The sequence below is a fragment of the Phymastichus coffea genome, unplaced genomic scaffold (assembly GCF_024137745.1).
Source record: "Phymastichus coffea isolate CEN01 unplaced genomic scaffold, Cenicafe_Pcof_1.1 PCOF00032, whole genome shotgun sequence".
Lineage (NCBI taxonomy): Eukaryota > Metazoa > Arthropoda > Insecta > Hymenoptera > Eulophidae > Phymastichus > Phymastichus coffea.
Window position 1 is genome coordinate 1530409 of NW_026706843.1, and position 16594 is coordinate 1547002.

The window sequence follows — 16594 nt, forward strand, 5'->3', positions numbered from 1 at the left end:
AATGAATGCTTGGCGACCCTATAAACGGAGCTTACCGAAAGAGCGAATGCCGGGGACCCCTGTAAACGGAGCCGCCCGAAAGCGAATGAATGGAATCCCTCTAATCGGGCAATCCCCGTGAACGAAGCCCGATTTTGCCACTATGGGCACTCATAATCACGTACACTCTACAGGGAGGAACACTGAACTCACAGGGAAGAGGAGAGGGGACCTCAGGGGCCCTGCGTTGTTCCAGCGCGATTTGTGGACTCGCGACTAGGAGGGATCTTCAGCACAACGGGACAAAACCAAAAATATGAATATGCACAAAAAAAACATTGATATACCTCATGTGGTAACTCCTTCTCAGGAGGAATCCACCCCGGGTTCCGATCGGGTGAAAGCCCCGGTGGACACGGGCAGCGGCACGGATTTTGAGGGCCGCACTTTGTGCACGGGAATGGGGAGAACGACGCGAAAAAACGATACGAACCTACTGAACTTACCGAGACGACAGCGAACGGAGAGTGTGTCAAGCAGCGGCAGCGGGGTGAGGTACGTCTCTGTCGCTAACAGCCAAGAACCGACGACAGAACGAACACCCGCAATAACAAACAACACACGAGACGTGACGGAACTACTATGGCTCATACAAGAGACGGCGATAATATGGTTAAATATGATAAGACATTTATTGGACAGGTACGACAATTAAATCTTGACTTATTAACTCATAAAAAATAAATCTATTGAAAAATTTTCAATACTTCGGCTTAGACAAGATCACTGCTTCTGATCAATAATAAATTAAGAAAAGAAAATGTTTATGTAATAAAGTTTGAATACCTAATATACTACTTTGATTACAATGACGTGGATATGTAATTAAATTTGGATTTTGTAAATTATGTAATAAAATTAAGAAGTTATTTTCTTAGAAAACCTTATTTTTCGTATCGTCTAAATATTATTTATCAAATAAATAAATGTTGATGCTTTTCTTATTTCTATGATATATTTACGTATAAGACATGTTAACTATGTATCATAAATGTAACTATGTATCTGGTATATCGATATTAGTTAATTTTCAAGCGTGTAAAATTTAAATCCCCACTCTTCGTTCACATTATTCTTGCGTCTTAATGATATTCTAGAAGCGTTTTGTCAATTATTTATTCACGAAAGGGAATAACTTCTATATATTAACAATTTATTTGTCTTAGAAAATGATTTAAATCGTCATTTAATAACTCAATTTTATTGAAAAATTCGATTATGACTTTTTTTTATATCTTGTCTTAAAGTATTGAATTTTTCTAGACCATTATTTTAAGATATATTTTTTTAACCTAGCAAATATTTGTCCAAATCTCCATTTAACAAGAAGCTAATTTTTCTTGAGCTATTTCTCGATTCTCTTTTTGCAGAAAAGAATTGAATGTGGAAAAAATAAAATCAACAGATAAAGAAATTGGTTCATCGCTTTGCATGAACCAACAATATCAAATATTTTCTCTTTATAGAAGACCTGGATTAGAAATTGATGAACATGTTCATCTCGACAGAGTTACTGCCGGAAATCATATTATCGTTGCTCATCATAATCAAGTAAGTATACTTACCTTAATTCATAAATATTATATTTAAGATTTTCCTACTTTTTTATATTTCTTTTACATTAACATCGGTCAATTTACAGTTAGTAAGTTTAACAAATATAACTACACTAGTGGAAAAAATGAAAGGATCAAAAAAAAATTCCATTTTTTGACGCTTTTTAACTGGCTGTGTTAACCCTTGAAAATAGTCGTACTGGAATTAAAAAAAAGTGTTTTAAAGTTTAAAGTTTCTAGTTTTGAGATCTCATAATCAAAAAATTTTTCAAGCAACATCCTCATGAATACCAAAAAAAGTTTTTTTATGAAATTTTTTCAGTTTTTTTTTAGTCTACGAACTTGGAAAAAATTTTTCTAACTCAGGCACTATATGGATCGGATAACTTGTTTATTCAACTTTAATTTGCATTTTTGAAAAGTTCAATACCCCCACCTCTCGCTGAGATATCGAACTTTGAACGGAAAATGATCTTTTTGTCTTTAACCACCAATATCTCAGCAACCGCTGATTGCACAAAAAAATGAAGGTAGGTTTTGAAATCTTCAATAAATTTCCCAAAAAACTATACTACTGTTTTTGAGAAAAAATTTTTTTTTTATTCTTTACATTAATTTAAAAAATAAAAAAAAAGGGTATTTGGTGGCTTTTGGGATAATCAAGCGCTAAGTTGGAACTATCGAGAAAACTAGAAATGTTAAACGTGTCTTTTACAGTTCAATATGCCCACAAAAATCCCACAAAGTTTCAATTCAATCGATCAAGCCGTTTTTTTGTTTTATTCAATCGAATTTTCGAAAAAAATTAAAGGATCACAATTTTGATGATCATAATCTTGAAAAAAAGGCAAAAAAACTTTTTTTTAAATTTTGAAACATTTTTTTTTAATGACTCCAAAAAATTTTGAACAAAAACTACCGCCGGCATCAGCATTACCCGAAGCGTACCACATGGAGGTTGCCCGGTCGGATTTACGCTTCATGTGTGTGTGTTTTTTTAAGAGAAATGAGACCCGGAGGTTCGTCAGTTCCTCCGTAGTTAATGACTCCAAACTTATTCTCCTAAAAATGTATGTATATGTGTGTGTATGTGGGTGTGTGTGTGATGAGGAAAAAAAATTTTTCAAAAAAAGCATTTCAATTCTCTTAATAACTAGTATTGCTACCCCTGTTCTCAATAATGGCTGCAAAGCGTTCAGTCATATTAATGTAGTGGGCAATCTGGGGTTGCGGAATGGTGTTCCAAATTTGTAGAAGTGCACGCTCTAATGTGGACAAGTTGTACAAATTTGCATACTCTCTGCGCAAACGACGACCCATTATGTCCCAAACATGCTCGATAGGGTTGAGGTCTGGACTCATTGGTGGGTGCCGCAGCAATGTGATGTCATATCGTTCTAAAAAGCGTCTGGTCATGTTGGCTATGTGTGGACGTGCGTTATCTTGCATTAAAATAAACGCTCTCTGATGTTGTCGTCTGCGCAGTACAATCGGTCTCAAAATTTGGTCAATGTAGCGCTGAGCTGTTAAGTTTTCGCGTACAATCTGCAGAGATGTTCTCCAATTTTGTGAAACGCCGCCCCAGACCATGACTGATCCACCGCCGTAGGCAACAATCGGATGAATAAAATTCTGGCGAAAACGTTCTCCACGACGACGCTAAACAAGGGGACGTCGGTCGCTCCCATGAAGGACGAACCGGGATTCGTCAGTGAATAAAACATTTCTCCATTGTAATAATGTCCAAGCCCAATATGTATTAGCATATGCTTAACGTGCTCGGCGATGTCCAGTTTGCATCAATGCAAAATATTTGTTCGATTAAAACACAAGCGTATTATTTATAAAATAACGGCTTTTTTCCTACGGGTTTTTATGCCTGCGTTTAGTCTAAGTTTTTTAGAAATATAAAGAAACATTAATTTTAATTCAAGTGTCAACCTTATTCTACTCTACCTCACCCCTTACCTCAGCCCTTCTCTATAAGAAAAAATAGGGACTAGTCATATCCTAGTGCAGAGATCTAGGGCAACATTCAATATCTTAAATCATTTAATATCACGGACACACTTTTACACTCCGGTAGTAGCTAGCTCCTTGGCCTCTTAGCTTGTCACGTGCTTCTTTAATAGCTTCTTGGTGGTTCCATTGGCTTTTGCTTTTTATACACTGGAGGAAGGTGAGTTCCTCTAATGTGAAATATATTATATTATATAAATATATTATAATTATACATTCGACCCTTTAATTTCGGGAAGAGTATAGCGGGCGGTGATCTGCTAATTATTTTATTGGTCTCTTCTGATTTTCCGTCTTTCGATTTTCGGGCTCTGATTGGAACGGGGGCATAGGGAAAATCGTGGGCGCGGACACTGAGGTATGGACCTTTGCTCGTGAAATGTCTTTCCAAGTACCGTTTTCATGCATAAGATTCGCTCCATCATTTATAATTATTTATATGCGAAATTTTAAGTAAACTAATTAATCGTTACTTACAAATTACTTAATACTATGAACAAGAGTATAATGGAATTTGCTGTAAGATACAGTTGATTAATAGATTTTCATTCAAAATAGTAACACAAAAAAGATAAAGCTTACTGACTCGAAAACTTATAACGGGGTTTCTGCTCAGCTTCGCCTGGACAGGAACAGTTATATAATATCTAAATCACGGGAAATAAATTAGGTTGCTCTCCAGAGTGACACGGTGCTCCTGCACCGGGTGTCCTGGGTCCAGCAGCTCAGTTGCCTCCTTTTCAGTCAGAAAGCTTGGCCCGCGGAGAGTGTCGTAGGCTACGCGTGAAGATGCGCGACGTCCAAAGAGAGAGATTCGCGCGTGTACAGTTGCATACACGATCGTAATTCAAGGAACGGGGAGTCGGCGGACAATAAGCACTCGAATAGAATTAAAAGTAGAGGCGTATAAATTTTAATCAGCAACAAAGGAATACATAGTATCGAAATGCGTCGATATAAACAATGTTAATCGCAACGCAACAAACTCGCAATAGTTTGACAGTGAAGCGAACGGAACTGCGCACGCGCTACGCGGTTAAGGTCGCGCAAGCACTCGCTCTGTTGTGAGCTGTGCACACTGGCGACAGCGAACCGGCGCGCACCGTTCGAACGTGGAAGCGACAGCGCTTAACCTCGTCGAAGCAAGCAACAGCGAAATCGCCTCGTAGGAGCCGGGTGTTCGCGAACGGCAAACCGCACTTATTCGTCTCAGGTACGACGAATATATAAAAGCGACAGCACGTTCGCGGAGAGAGAGGAATTGCCGGTACCAACCGTGGCCGCGGCGCAACGTGTACAAAAGAAAAGACGAGCGTAAACGCGCGACTTAGTTAACGCAAAAAGGGAGAGAGCGGTATAGAGAGAGAAGCCAGGTACTAGATCTGGTACTTACAGTATAGCCGCTTGTACGCCTATTCTAACCCGCAAACCGAGGGCACACGATAGCGGTCTCGCTTCTGCTGCGTATTCGCTTCCGCTGGTCGGCTGACTCGCAATAACGCCTCTCTTCTGGTGTATGCAGCGTACGTAGGCGCGTGTAAGGCTGGATGTTCGCGGTAGGCCTCGGCTCGCCAGAAGGAAGTCGAAAATACTCCTGACGACTCGCGCGAGGAACGTTAACCCGTCGATCGTCGAAAACGGACTATATCGATTTTCGAAACTCTCTCTCTCTCCTCGCAAGGAAGCGTCTCTCCGCGAGGTCCGCGCCGCGAGTCGACATCGATTATCGTACGCAAGTCGCGTCGCTTACCAGTTCGCTGACGTCCGTAATGCTGTAACTATTCAAACAATATGGTAATTTATAATGATTATTAAATATATTAGTTACTGGCTTCTTGGGGAGAGAGAAACATAACGAATATACAAACGATTCGTTATAAACTGTTATACAATTCTCGGATAATTTATTATTATTTTAATCTTAAATATAAGATTTCAACTATTCGCTAATTATATAGTTTTATTCATATGAAAATTAAACGGAGGGTTCATACAAAATTTCCATAGTATAATTAGGTATTTACCAACTAATCTTTGCTTAATTTTCTATAAAAATAATTTATTAAATGACAGAAAACTTATTAAAATTAACATCCTTTTTTTCATTTTCCTCTTTTACTGGCTAAACCAAGCCCCTGGAACAAGAACTTAAAAAGAGATTTTGAGAAGTCAAAGTTATTCGTGACACTGTGCACAAGTTAAATATTCGAATTTAGGCAACTTTAAAATTGTTTTTCTCTTTCCAAAATTTTAGAGAATCTTAAAAAGAGAAATAATTCATTGGTCGAAACAAAAAACAGGATGCAGTCGTAGTTTTATGGCTCTTTCCTTTTATAGGCATGTTGGTGCTTTCCAAATACGTGTACGGAGTCTGCGTACCCTTTGCATGCGAGCGAGAGAGCGCGATAGCCGAAGGAAAGTACAAAAAAAAGAGATGCGTGCCTAAACCACTGCTAAGTTTCGTACAGATTTTATTACCGTTTGGAAACTATAAAGGAAAATTTTTTTTCCGAGACGCTCAATCTAGTTTCTCTCTCTAGCGGGAAAAGGTTCTCATTCCGTTTTTAGTTATAATCCTAGGGGTTATATATATAAATATATACACGGCGATTCTGAAACATTGGATGAAACTTATATTACTGGATTCATCTTGAAAAATTATTTAAAATATTTTGGTAATTAGATAATAGAATAATCTAATTCAGACTTAGAAATAACTAAATCAGTATAAGTACGAGTACTAGGGTATGAGTGCTAATATAAGCGCTAATGTAAACCGTAATATGAACTGCGCGAACTGTGTATTGTGTGAACTGAACTGCTTTGCGCGGATCCCAATCCAGCCTTTTTATACCATAGGCTGATGTGCCCCTTCCTGTGTTTTCGCCGAATTAATATGCGGTGAGTAATATTCGCGGAAATATTATAGAGAACGTGCTTAGACTAATCTATCCCACTAGATAGATTTACAAATGTTCCCGGGAGGATTGATACGATAGGAAATTAAATTACCGATACCCGATTAGTTACCATAACCCGTTATGTGTGACATTTACTTATCATAGTTCGTCGCGTACGTTTTCGTTGTATCGACGTGACATGCCCACCCCTCGGAGTCCTTTGCTGATAAAGTAAGGGACTAGCGCTCTCCGAGCGCTACTGTAATTATTTTGTTGGTGAGTATATATTTTTTTGTTACCTTTTTTTGTCTTATCATTCTACATACATATTTGTATTGTGTCGTATTATATATATTTTTTTTTGTGTTGTGTTTCGTTATATATTTTTTGTGTTGGTTTTGTTATCTTTGTTATATATATTTTATATATTTTTTGTGTTGGTATTTTTTTGCGTCTTATTATAATTTTTTTTTGGGTTTTTATTATTATTATTATTATTATTATTTTTTTATCTTATGATTCTAAGAATAGAAAGGACTTGGGATAAGATTACAGCAACTCCAAACGATGAACCTGCAAACTCCTCTGGAACCTACATAAAACCTCCTTGCCGATACATCTGGTGCAAGGAGCATTACTGAGCATAAAATTCTCCGGGCGGACACATTCGGCCTCCATGGCCAGTTGTTGGTCTTTTGAACCGGCTGCGACGCGTGCCCGGCAGAAGAAACACCCCGGCCAATGTGCGGTGTCTTGTCCGTACACACGGCAGGAAATGAATGGGGCTCGTCCGTCCTTCTCCTCCATAGGTTTCCTCGAAGAGGAACCTTAGGTGCAGGTGTCCGTGATGGACCTCCTGGAAAATATACTGTGTCAGCTGGTGGTGGCTCCAGCCTCCATCGTCGTCCAATAGTGGCAGCTCAGGATGTTGCATGCTCATCTGAGCCTCCCGGTTCTCCCATCTTGTCATTAGTCGTTCCATTGTTGCTGCCGACGTCCGGTTGTTTAATATCTGTTCAGTCGTCCAGGATCTATTGGCCTTCTTGTGCGGCGGGCCGAGTGTGGTAGTTGCCGTGCGTTTCATTGTGCTGGTTTATGGTGTATCTAACATGACAGGGGGTATGTTAGTGCTTTTATACCTTTTTTTTATTTTAGAAAGTGGGGAGAGATGGAAGAGTGTCTGTTGTTTCGGATTCTAGGAGTGGGACTGTTTGCACGGCTATGGGTGGGGAGTGAGGAGTGTCGTAGTTGATTGGTAGCCTAAAATATTTTCCGTCAAGTAATGTCTGTGCAGATTTGCAGATCATTCTTTTTTGAGGGTTTAAGGGCTGATTCAGTTCTTGCATTGGTATATTTTCGAACCTATGGCCTTTGTCACTGCACACTCTATATGCGCAGAGTATGTAACTTACTGCGATTACGGATGCGATGACGATTACAATGGTTACTCTTAACGCTAAATACGCGTGTAATAATTTCACTCGGTCCGAGTGTTCGTATTTGTTCTGATTATTATTTATATTTGGGCTTTTTATTACTATTTCGTTAGTAGTTATCAGAGAGATTTTCGGAATTACAAAATTTTCCGCCTTTAGTTTTTTCTTAACCCCCAAATAAATATGGTGGTTCGTTCTAAGTTCGCACAGCTGGGGAATCTGTATTAATCCAGTGCTATTCAAAAGAAAGGGTAGTACTTACGTCGTTACAATTCACATGAAAGGAAGTATTGAGAGTCACTGAGTATAGCAAAACATTATTTTGTAACGTCGGTATAAGATAGTAGTCAGTTTCGGAGCTAGTTTCAAGTTGGCAAAATACAAGATTTGACTCTTCCGGTGATGTTAACAGACTAAACTCGCAGAAATTATTGTTTGACTTGCGTATAGTCGGGCGGGAGCACAGATAAAAGGAAAAAATATGTTTACACTCGTTATCAATTAATTCTTGCTTACAAAGGAATGGGTAGTTTCTTCCTCTGCCACAGTCAGGTAATCACATTGTGATCTAATGAATTTAGCGATTCGGTTAGTTTTGTTAAGATACTGAAATACTGGTAGTGAATATAATTTGAAACTCTCCGTATTGCCTTGATAGTTTTTATCGCGTTTAGCAAAAATTGCGGATTGAAAGAAAATGTTTGTTTTGCAGGAGTTGACGTACTTCAGTTGATATGTAAATAAATTTATTTAACATGTCGTTAATTTCGGCTAAAATAAGGCTAATGTGTGTAGAATTATATACTGGGCTCATTGCGCTAGTAATGAAATCTGCGTGACCTTTTCTAAAAAGCAAAAGATTTGTTTCTGATTGTAAATTATTTTCGGTAATATAAGATAAGTCATACTCGCCCATTTGTTTAGTCAAATTACTCTCGCGCATATACAAAACATCTTCAAGGGCCTTATTGGCATGTTCGAGTAAGAGGCTGTCTAGCGATGCTAGGGCATCCCGCCCCACGTTGGATGTGTCAAAAGTGTACGCGTTGAGAGAGGTGTTGACTGCTTCGTTGATGTGTTGGAGTTTTTTTGTTTCTTCGTAGGCTGTGTATATAGAACTTTTGATGAATTCGTTTATCTCGATTGTCTTGCAAGCTGCAGATATTTTTTCCAGTGTTTGGGTGAAATTGTAATGTGAGTTAAGTACTGAGTTGATGTCAAAAGCGGTGATAATATTCCATTTTTCTTGAATAAATCATATGGTAGGTCATTTTTCAAAAGCGATTCCAGGTTGACTATCATATTGCTTTGTAGTTGGCTGATTTTGGCATATAATGGTAGTTAGTAGACTGATGAAAAGTACTCTGGGTAAGAGCATTTTGCTGGTGTTAGCTGGAAGAGATGTTTTTTTAATTTTAAAACTTTTTGTCTAGCGTTGACAGCGATTTTGTTAAAAAGCTCAATCCATTCCCAATTGTCTATTTGGTTAAAAATTTTTATTAGTGTGGTTGGGGAGGTGTTATAATTTCTACAGAGCAGGATTGGTGCTATCGTGGGGGCATGTCAGAAGAGTAATTATTACTAGGTTTGAGTAGCTCGCTGAGCATTGTATTTTTATCTTGGATGTCGCGATAAAGACTCGTGGTGTAATGTGTTTATGTAGGGGTGTTTTGGTTAGTGCATTTCTCAAATATATCTCTTATCTCTGCTATATATTTCATGGCTATGTGTAAGCAGTTAGAGTAGTGTTCATGAAATTGTTTTAAAGAGCGGATGTTTTTTGTTTGGAAAGGTAAAAGGCTGTTAATGCCGGGTGGTTTAGGAATTGAGTCTATAGGCAACTCGAGGTTGGGATAGTGTAGAACGACATGATGTATGCAGTCTGTGCATTTAATGCATCGTATGGCGTATGGTGGTTTGTGAGGGCCGATGATTTTGACGTATACAAGGTTATATGATAATTGTTGTTGTATAGGTAGGGCGTAATGACAATTTGTGCAAGTAGGTGAAAAGTTACTATTTACATAATAAGTAACTTCTGCTTCCATTAAATTTAGTTTGTTATGCAATGTGTTTTCAGTATGAGGTACTTTGCTGGAGGGTGATTGTTCATTAGTGTTATTTTTGTACATTTTTGTGGGATTTTACGGAAGGAAATTGATAACAGGTAAGGTCTTTCGGTGTTTAGCAGCTGGTGGCTACTGCAATGTCTTGTAGTTACTTGTCAGTATCCTAAAAAAAAGAAAATAATACAAAATATTTGTTTTTTTTGTGTAATGTTCAGTGTTCTTATTTTCTAAAAGACTCTGATATGGGGTGGATTGAATTTCTTTTGATGTGATTGATGTCTATTAGATTTTTTTCTATTTGTACGGTATGTAATTTGTTACGTGCGTCTTGTAATTTGTCGTAAAAGGTAAAAGGGCAAACGTAACGTCTGATTTTATGTTTGAGGCCCTTAATAAAAATGTAAATAGCTAATTTTTCTCTCTAAGTTTCGTCTTCTGTAACTTCAAATAAGAACATTTGCGCGGCCTTTCCCATGACAATGTATTTTTGTAAATATGCATTTATTCTGTGTCCGAATACCATTGCGGTTTCTTCCTGCATTTGTGTTGATACACTTAGTCTCTTTTTTTCTATTATTAAGTCTTCGAGTAATTTTCTTTTGGCTCTGTGATCCATGTTTTCAGACATATAGTTATTGAAGACTTATATGTTTTGTTAATTAATGGTGGAATTTCTGGTTCTGATAATACTGGATAGATCTGTCTCTGTGTGTAGCTTGGTTTCTGGGTCAGTTGATCGTCACGTTCGATTTTAAAGATAGCAGTTCGCTCTTCGGGCTGTATTGCCGGCGGGGCTTCCTTGTTTAGCTTGTCTGGGTTTGTTTCTCTTTCAGGTTTCCTAGCTAGGTAAAGTAGCAAGTTAGTCAAAGAATTCCAGAATTCGCCAAGTAGGTATACGAGGTCTGCCCGGAAAGTATCGGGCCTACCTTTATATTTTCGTGCTAGCGTTATTCTTTATCATCTGGTGGGTGGCATCCTTCAAAGTAATCCCCACTTGATTGAATAACACGGTTTCATCGATGTTTCCACTTTTCAAAACAGTCCTTGAACTCACTTTTAGGGATAGCCTTAAGTACACTCGTCGCATTGTTTTCAACTGTTGTTTTGTCATCGAATAGGTGTCCTTTGAGTGGTTTTTTTAGTTTTGGAAACAGCCAAAAGTCACAAGGGGCTATGTTGGGACTGTATGGAGGTTGTCGAAGCAATGCGATATTGTGTTTACTCAAAAACTGCTGCACACGATTAGATAAATGCGCTGGCGCATTATCGTGATGGAGAAGCCAGTCACCACTTTCCCAAAAGTGCGGCCGTTTTCTTCTTACTGCATCACCCAAACGTTTCAAAATTTGAACGTAGTATTTTTTATTGATTGTCTGACCTGTTGGTGCATATTCGTAATGTACAACACCTTCACAATCGACAAAAACAATCAACATTGACTTAACATTGCTTCGACTTTGACGTGCTTTTTTTGGTCTTGGCGATTCAGAATGCTTCCACTGTGAAGATTTGTTGTTTTGTTTCAGGATCATAACCATAAACCCATGATTCATCACCTGTAATAACTTTTGTAAGCACATTATCATCATTATTGACCATTTCCAAATTGTCCAGAGCGATTTCTAAGCGAATGTTCTTCTGCTCTGCTGTGAGCAATTTTGGGATAAATTTCGCACACACGCGTTTCATTTCTAAATTTTCGGTTAAAATTTCTGAAATGATAGTTTTTGGTATCCCAAAGTTTTCTTCTAGTTCTCGCACAGTCATACGACGATCTCGTTTGAGTGCAAGTCGTACCCGCTTAATATTATCTGCGGTTTTTGTCGTCGAAGGTCGGCCGGAACGAAAATCACTATCGACAGAAGTGTGACCATTCTTGAACCGTTTATACCACTCTTTTATTCGTGTGTTGCTCATACACTCCCTTCCGAAGGCGTTTTGCATCATTTCAATAGTTTCCGAACACGTTTTTCCGAGTTGAAAGCAAAATTTGATGCAAATTCGTTGATCTCGTTTTTCAGTCATTTTTGACAATATCAAAATCCGACGAACGCGAAACAGGCACTGTAAACAAAGACACGCTGTGCTTGAACTATACGTCCGGCAGGTGTCAGTAAGTAACCAATAGATTCGTGAGGCTTTACTGTTGACGTTTCTGTTCGGTAGAGGTCGCTCGAACACTATGGCGCGAAGATATAAACGTAGGCCCGATACTTTCCGGACAGACCTCTTATGACCGTTTCTATTACATATTTGACATTTGAGATGTATTCGACAATCACGAGCAACGTGACCTTTCGTATTTGACGTATTGTAGTATTATTCCTTAATTTGGAGAAGCATGAATTTTCTTTGTGACCGACCTTTTTGTAGAATTTACATCGTTTATTATTACTTTCTCTAGTTATACTATTGCAATTTTGGGCATTGTGGCCTTCTTTATTGCAATTTTGACAGAGGGTTATCGATCTTAAAGAACGAGAATTATTAGAGGCTCGTGCTTGCAACGTTGATTGTAACTATAGGTTTTTTTTTACTTTTATGGTATTCTTTAGTGCATTTAGGATGGTGGTATCACTAGGTTAATTTAGCTGAATTTCAGGCTTTAGTCCTCTTCTAAAACATTCAAATATGTTTTGTTCAATTATCTGTTTTTGTGTAGGCGTTAAAGACTCTAGATTTTCTTCTTTCTTTTTGGCTTCAATAATTTTACTACTTAACAGTCGTAGCCTATTTCCAAAAGTTAATACTTTTTCCTCATCCCTTTGGAAGTCATTGCCTAATTCACCTAATAATTGATTTAATGTTTGAATGGGACCGAATATGTTAGCTAAATGGTTTAACAATTCATCTACAGTGGAAAATGTTAGTCCTACTACTGTAGCACATGCTTCTTCCTCTAATTTCGATCTTAAACGTTTGGTTAAATTTTTCTCTATATTTGGTGGTATTATACTTAATGCTTCTTCGCATCCTTGTACGAATTGAGTCCATTGGCTTGGTCTTCCATCAAATGTAGGCACTACACTTAATGCATCATTTAGCAATACTATATGTCGTGGTAATGCCTTGGTTTCGGCGTACATTTCCGTTTCGCTATTATTACCGATTTTCGGCGGCAGTTTGTTATAATTAATAAAAGGGGTCGATAAATCAGTACATGGAATAGGGTCGTTTAAGATATGTGAAGTGGATGCAGTTTCGACTTGACGCAAAGCTCTATTGGAATTAAAATCTTGATCTAAAGCAGGAGTGTCTTGAATATTATTTAAATCAGGGAGTGACTTTGTTGATCGCCTTAGACCTCCGCCACCTTTAATAATTGTCCAGCTAACACTCGAGGTTTTCGACTGGCTACCTGTAAGTCGTTTATCCCTGTTCTCGCTCATCAAAACTAACTACTGACTATCTTAATTAGACAAAACACCGTTCTTAATGCTTTATTTCTTTTATAAAATTCTAGTTTCAAAGAATCAAAGAAGACTAATCCACAAAAAAAATAACGCTTAATATTGGTGATTTTTTAGGATAGGATTTTAATTCTAATTTGGATCTTATTTACAGATGAGGATAGAGTTGGGCGAGGTAAATTTTTTATAAATAATTTATTTATTTTTAAATTTTATTTATTGGTTTCTTTTATTTTTCTTTTGAGCATTTATTAATTCGATAATTTCCTTTTATTTTTCTGATATTTTTTTGTCGAGCTCTGTTATTTCTCCTTGAATGCTATTTTTGGTATTCTGATTTCCTATTTCGATATTTTTTAAAATCCTCATCTGCGGCTTGAATAATTCTCGGTATAATTTCTTTATTTTTTCTTCGCTATATTTTTTGTCTTCTTTCAATCAATGCGCTCTATGCTGGATTGAACTTCTTTTATAATTGTTTCCTGGTTTTCTGGCTTCCTTTTTAGAATCCGCCCGAGTTCTCGAAAAGTTCTAATACAATCTAGGTATTGGTGGGAATCCTTTCCGTGCTTGGAAGCTAGATTAATATTACTGGATAACAAAAGATTTATCCTATCACCTAAACTCGGTCTTGTTTCGTTCCTTAGTTCGTTGTTTGGTATTGCTGTACGTTTCTTTCGTACTTCTAATGTCTTGTAAAGGCGTTGTTCTTCAGGATGCGTGCTCCTGGTGTATTAGTGTAAATCCAAGCGATTTGCCTCCTTCGTTTTTGGAGAAATTGCACCTTTTGCCTTCGATTTTTACTTTTGAAAAAAAATGAAAAAACAGATATTTAATACCGCGCTAATATTAATATTCTAATCTAATTTAATCTCTTCTGCTTATTTCCTACTTTAAAAGGTATGCGTAAAATTGATTTATAAATTTAAATTTTTAAAAGCCTTAGTCAGTTTTTCTATTTTTATTTTTAAAATATTATTTGAAATTTTTTGTTGAGTGGCCAATTTGTTATTAATTTTTGTTTGTTTACTTAATGACTGTGATGTTCGTATCACTTATAAATAAAAATAATTCGAACTCTCGTAATCTAGCTAATGAGTAAGAATTTGTTTCCGATGATTTTACTCTAATTGTCAAGAAAATAGATAAATGAAATAAATATAACAAATAAGTAAATCAAATATACATAAGTAATTGCAAAATATTGAGGAAAGTCAGACAATGCCCTAGTTTCTTATGGTGCGAATTGTCCCATAAGCAGAGCTAGAGTCTTTCTTGGATAGGGTATAATTCGGCCCAAGTTTCTTATAGCGCGAAATGTTCTATAAGTCGAGCTCAAATTATAAGGAAAGGTTAGTCTTGCTTAGTAAATCACAATGAGAGAAAGAACTTAGGCGTTAATCCAAGTTTATTCAGACTCATGCGCTCACTTTGCAAGGCTAGAAGCGAATGAATCCAGCCTGTGCAAAGGTGGGCCTATTTATACACAGATTTTCCCGCTTATTATTGCAGGAGAGATTTCATCGAAAATTCGAGAGACATTCGCGAATTTTGAGAAATGATTTTTCTTCATTTACAAGTAAATAACCATTAATATTAAGTTTTTAACACATGTAAATTTTACAGAATTAGTTATTTGTTGATTTTATACAATATACAATTATCGCCAATAGTGTCGTCAAAAGTTATTAACTAATGAAGTTAATTAACGTGATATCACATTATTTACAATAGAAAATTATTAAAATTTCATATAACTTTATAGTTAATTAATTTTGGAAGTATTTTCCAAAATTAATTATTTAAATTAATTAATAACATTTGAATTATGACTAATTTTTCATATTTGTAACGGTTTTCTTCTAATCTTAATATGCGATTATTAGATTAATTATCCAAGATTTCTAAATCATAAAATTGTCATTATCAAGTATTAACTTAATATTTTTGTTCTATATATAGCTTATTGTTTAAATAAATTATTAATTGTTTATTTATTAATAACAGTTGTGATTCGGCTGTTATTAATGAAACCAATTCTTACTCATGTTCTATGCTTATTCATTTTGCATATAAGTTATTTATATTCTTCTAATATTTCATATGTTAATAAATAAATTAACTTTACATATCGATATTCATTGTTAATTTATAATTGAATGAGATATTGTGAATCTGTATGTTAAAATCTATATAATTGATACTTTGTTATATTCAAATTATCTATAATTAACATATTTTTCTCAATATTATGGTTCATTATATCTATGTCTATTATTTGTGACGTCACGCTATTTGTTTTGACTCAACTCTTATTTGTATACAGTCGCGTAAACAGTGAGGTAGCGCCGCTTAATGTATTGTTTTGACTAACAGATAAATACGTTAGACTAGTTGCAGTCATTTAGTTGCAGTCATTTGTAGGTAAAGCTGCAGAGGGCACAGGAGCAGATCGACGTTGTACGTTTGAAGTCAGGAAAGATATCGTGGTTTGTTTTTTCGTTTTTGCCTTTGCCATCCAAGTAGGCTTGGATGGTGTCTGTGTGCTTTTGCACAGGGACCAAGGCACCATATTCATTGATGGTACAAAAATTTTGGCTGATGGGAATGGGATGTAATGTCTTAGATCAGACGTATCAGTCTGAGTACTTTGACTCTTTCCCACCATCTTTCGAAGTTGATAGTGTACTCTCTCCAGTGTTTACATATATTAGATCAATATGCAAATTTGATTGGAGAGAGAATATATCCCCTAGTGGCTAAATTTGGTACGGTTTTAGTAGAGAAGTATGAAATACACCTCTATTTTTACCATTTTTATATTTCAATAAGTATGTATCTAAACCGATTATGGATTTAATTATATACGGGCCTTCGTATAAGTTTAAGAATTTTTTAATAATTTCTTCTTCTTTATTACTTATATTTTGACTCCGTAATAATACATAATCATTAACTTTATATTGATAATGATGTATATTTTTATTGAAATTATTTGCACGTTTTATAAGTTTATTGTGCATTTTTTTCTTAATATCTTCTACTTGATTATAATTTGTCGGTACCTTTGTTTTGGTGTCAGGTATCCACCGATGCCAAAACCTATCTGGTTTTATATGTAGATGAGCTTCTATAGGAGTAGTTTCAATTGTTTCATGATATACA

The 16594-nt window shown here is 36.3% G+C and overlaps 1 protein-coding gene across 3 annotated transcripts in view; it reads left to right on the top strand.

Moving 5' to 3' along the window:
• The window catches only part of LOC131663273 (vesicular acetylcholine transporter), an 897411-nt gene that overhangs the window by 594970 nt on the left and 285847 nt on the right, over positions 1-16594 (top strand). For all 3 annotated transcript variants that reach the window (XM_058933589.1, XM_058933590.1, XM_058933592.1), the window contains one exon: positions 1410-1590. In XM_058933589.1, coding sequence (XP_058789572.1) covers positions 1410-1590 — 181 coding nt within the window. The remainder of the gene's footprint in view (positions 1-1409; positions 1591-16594) is intronic.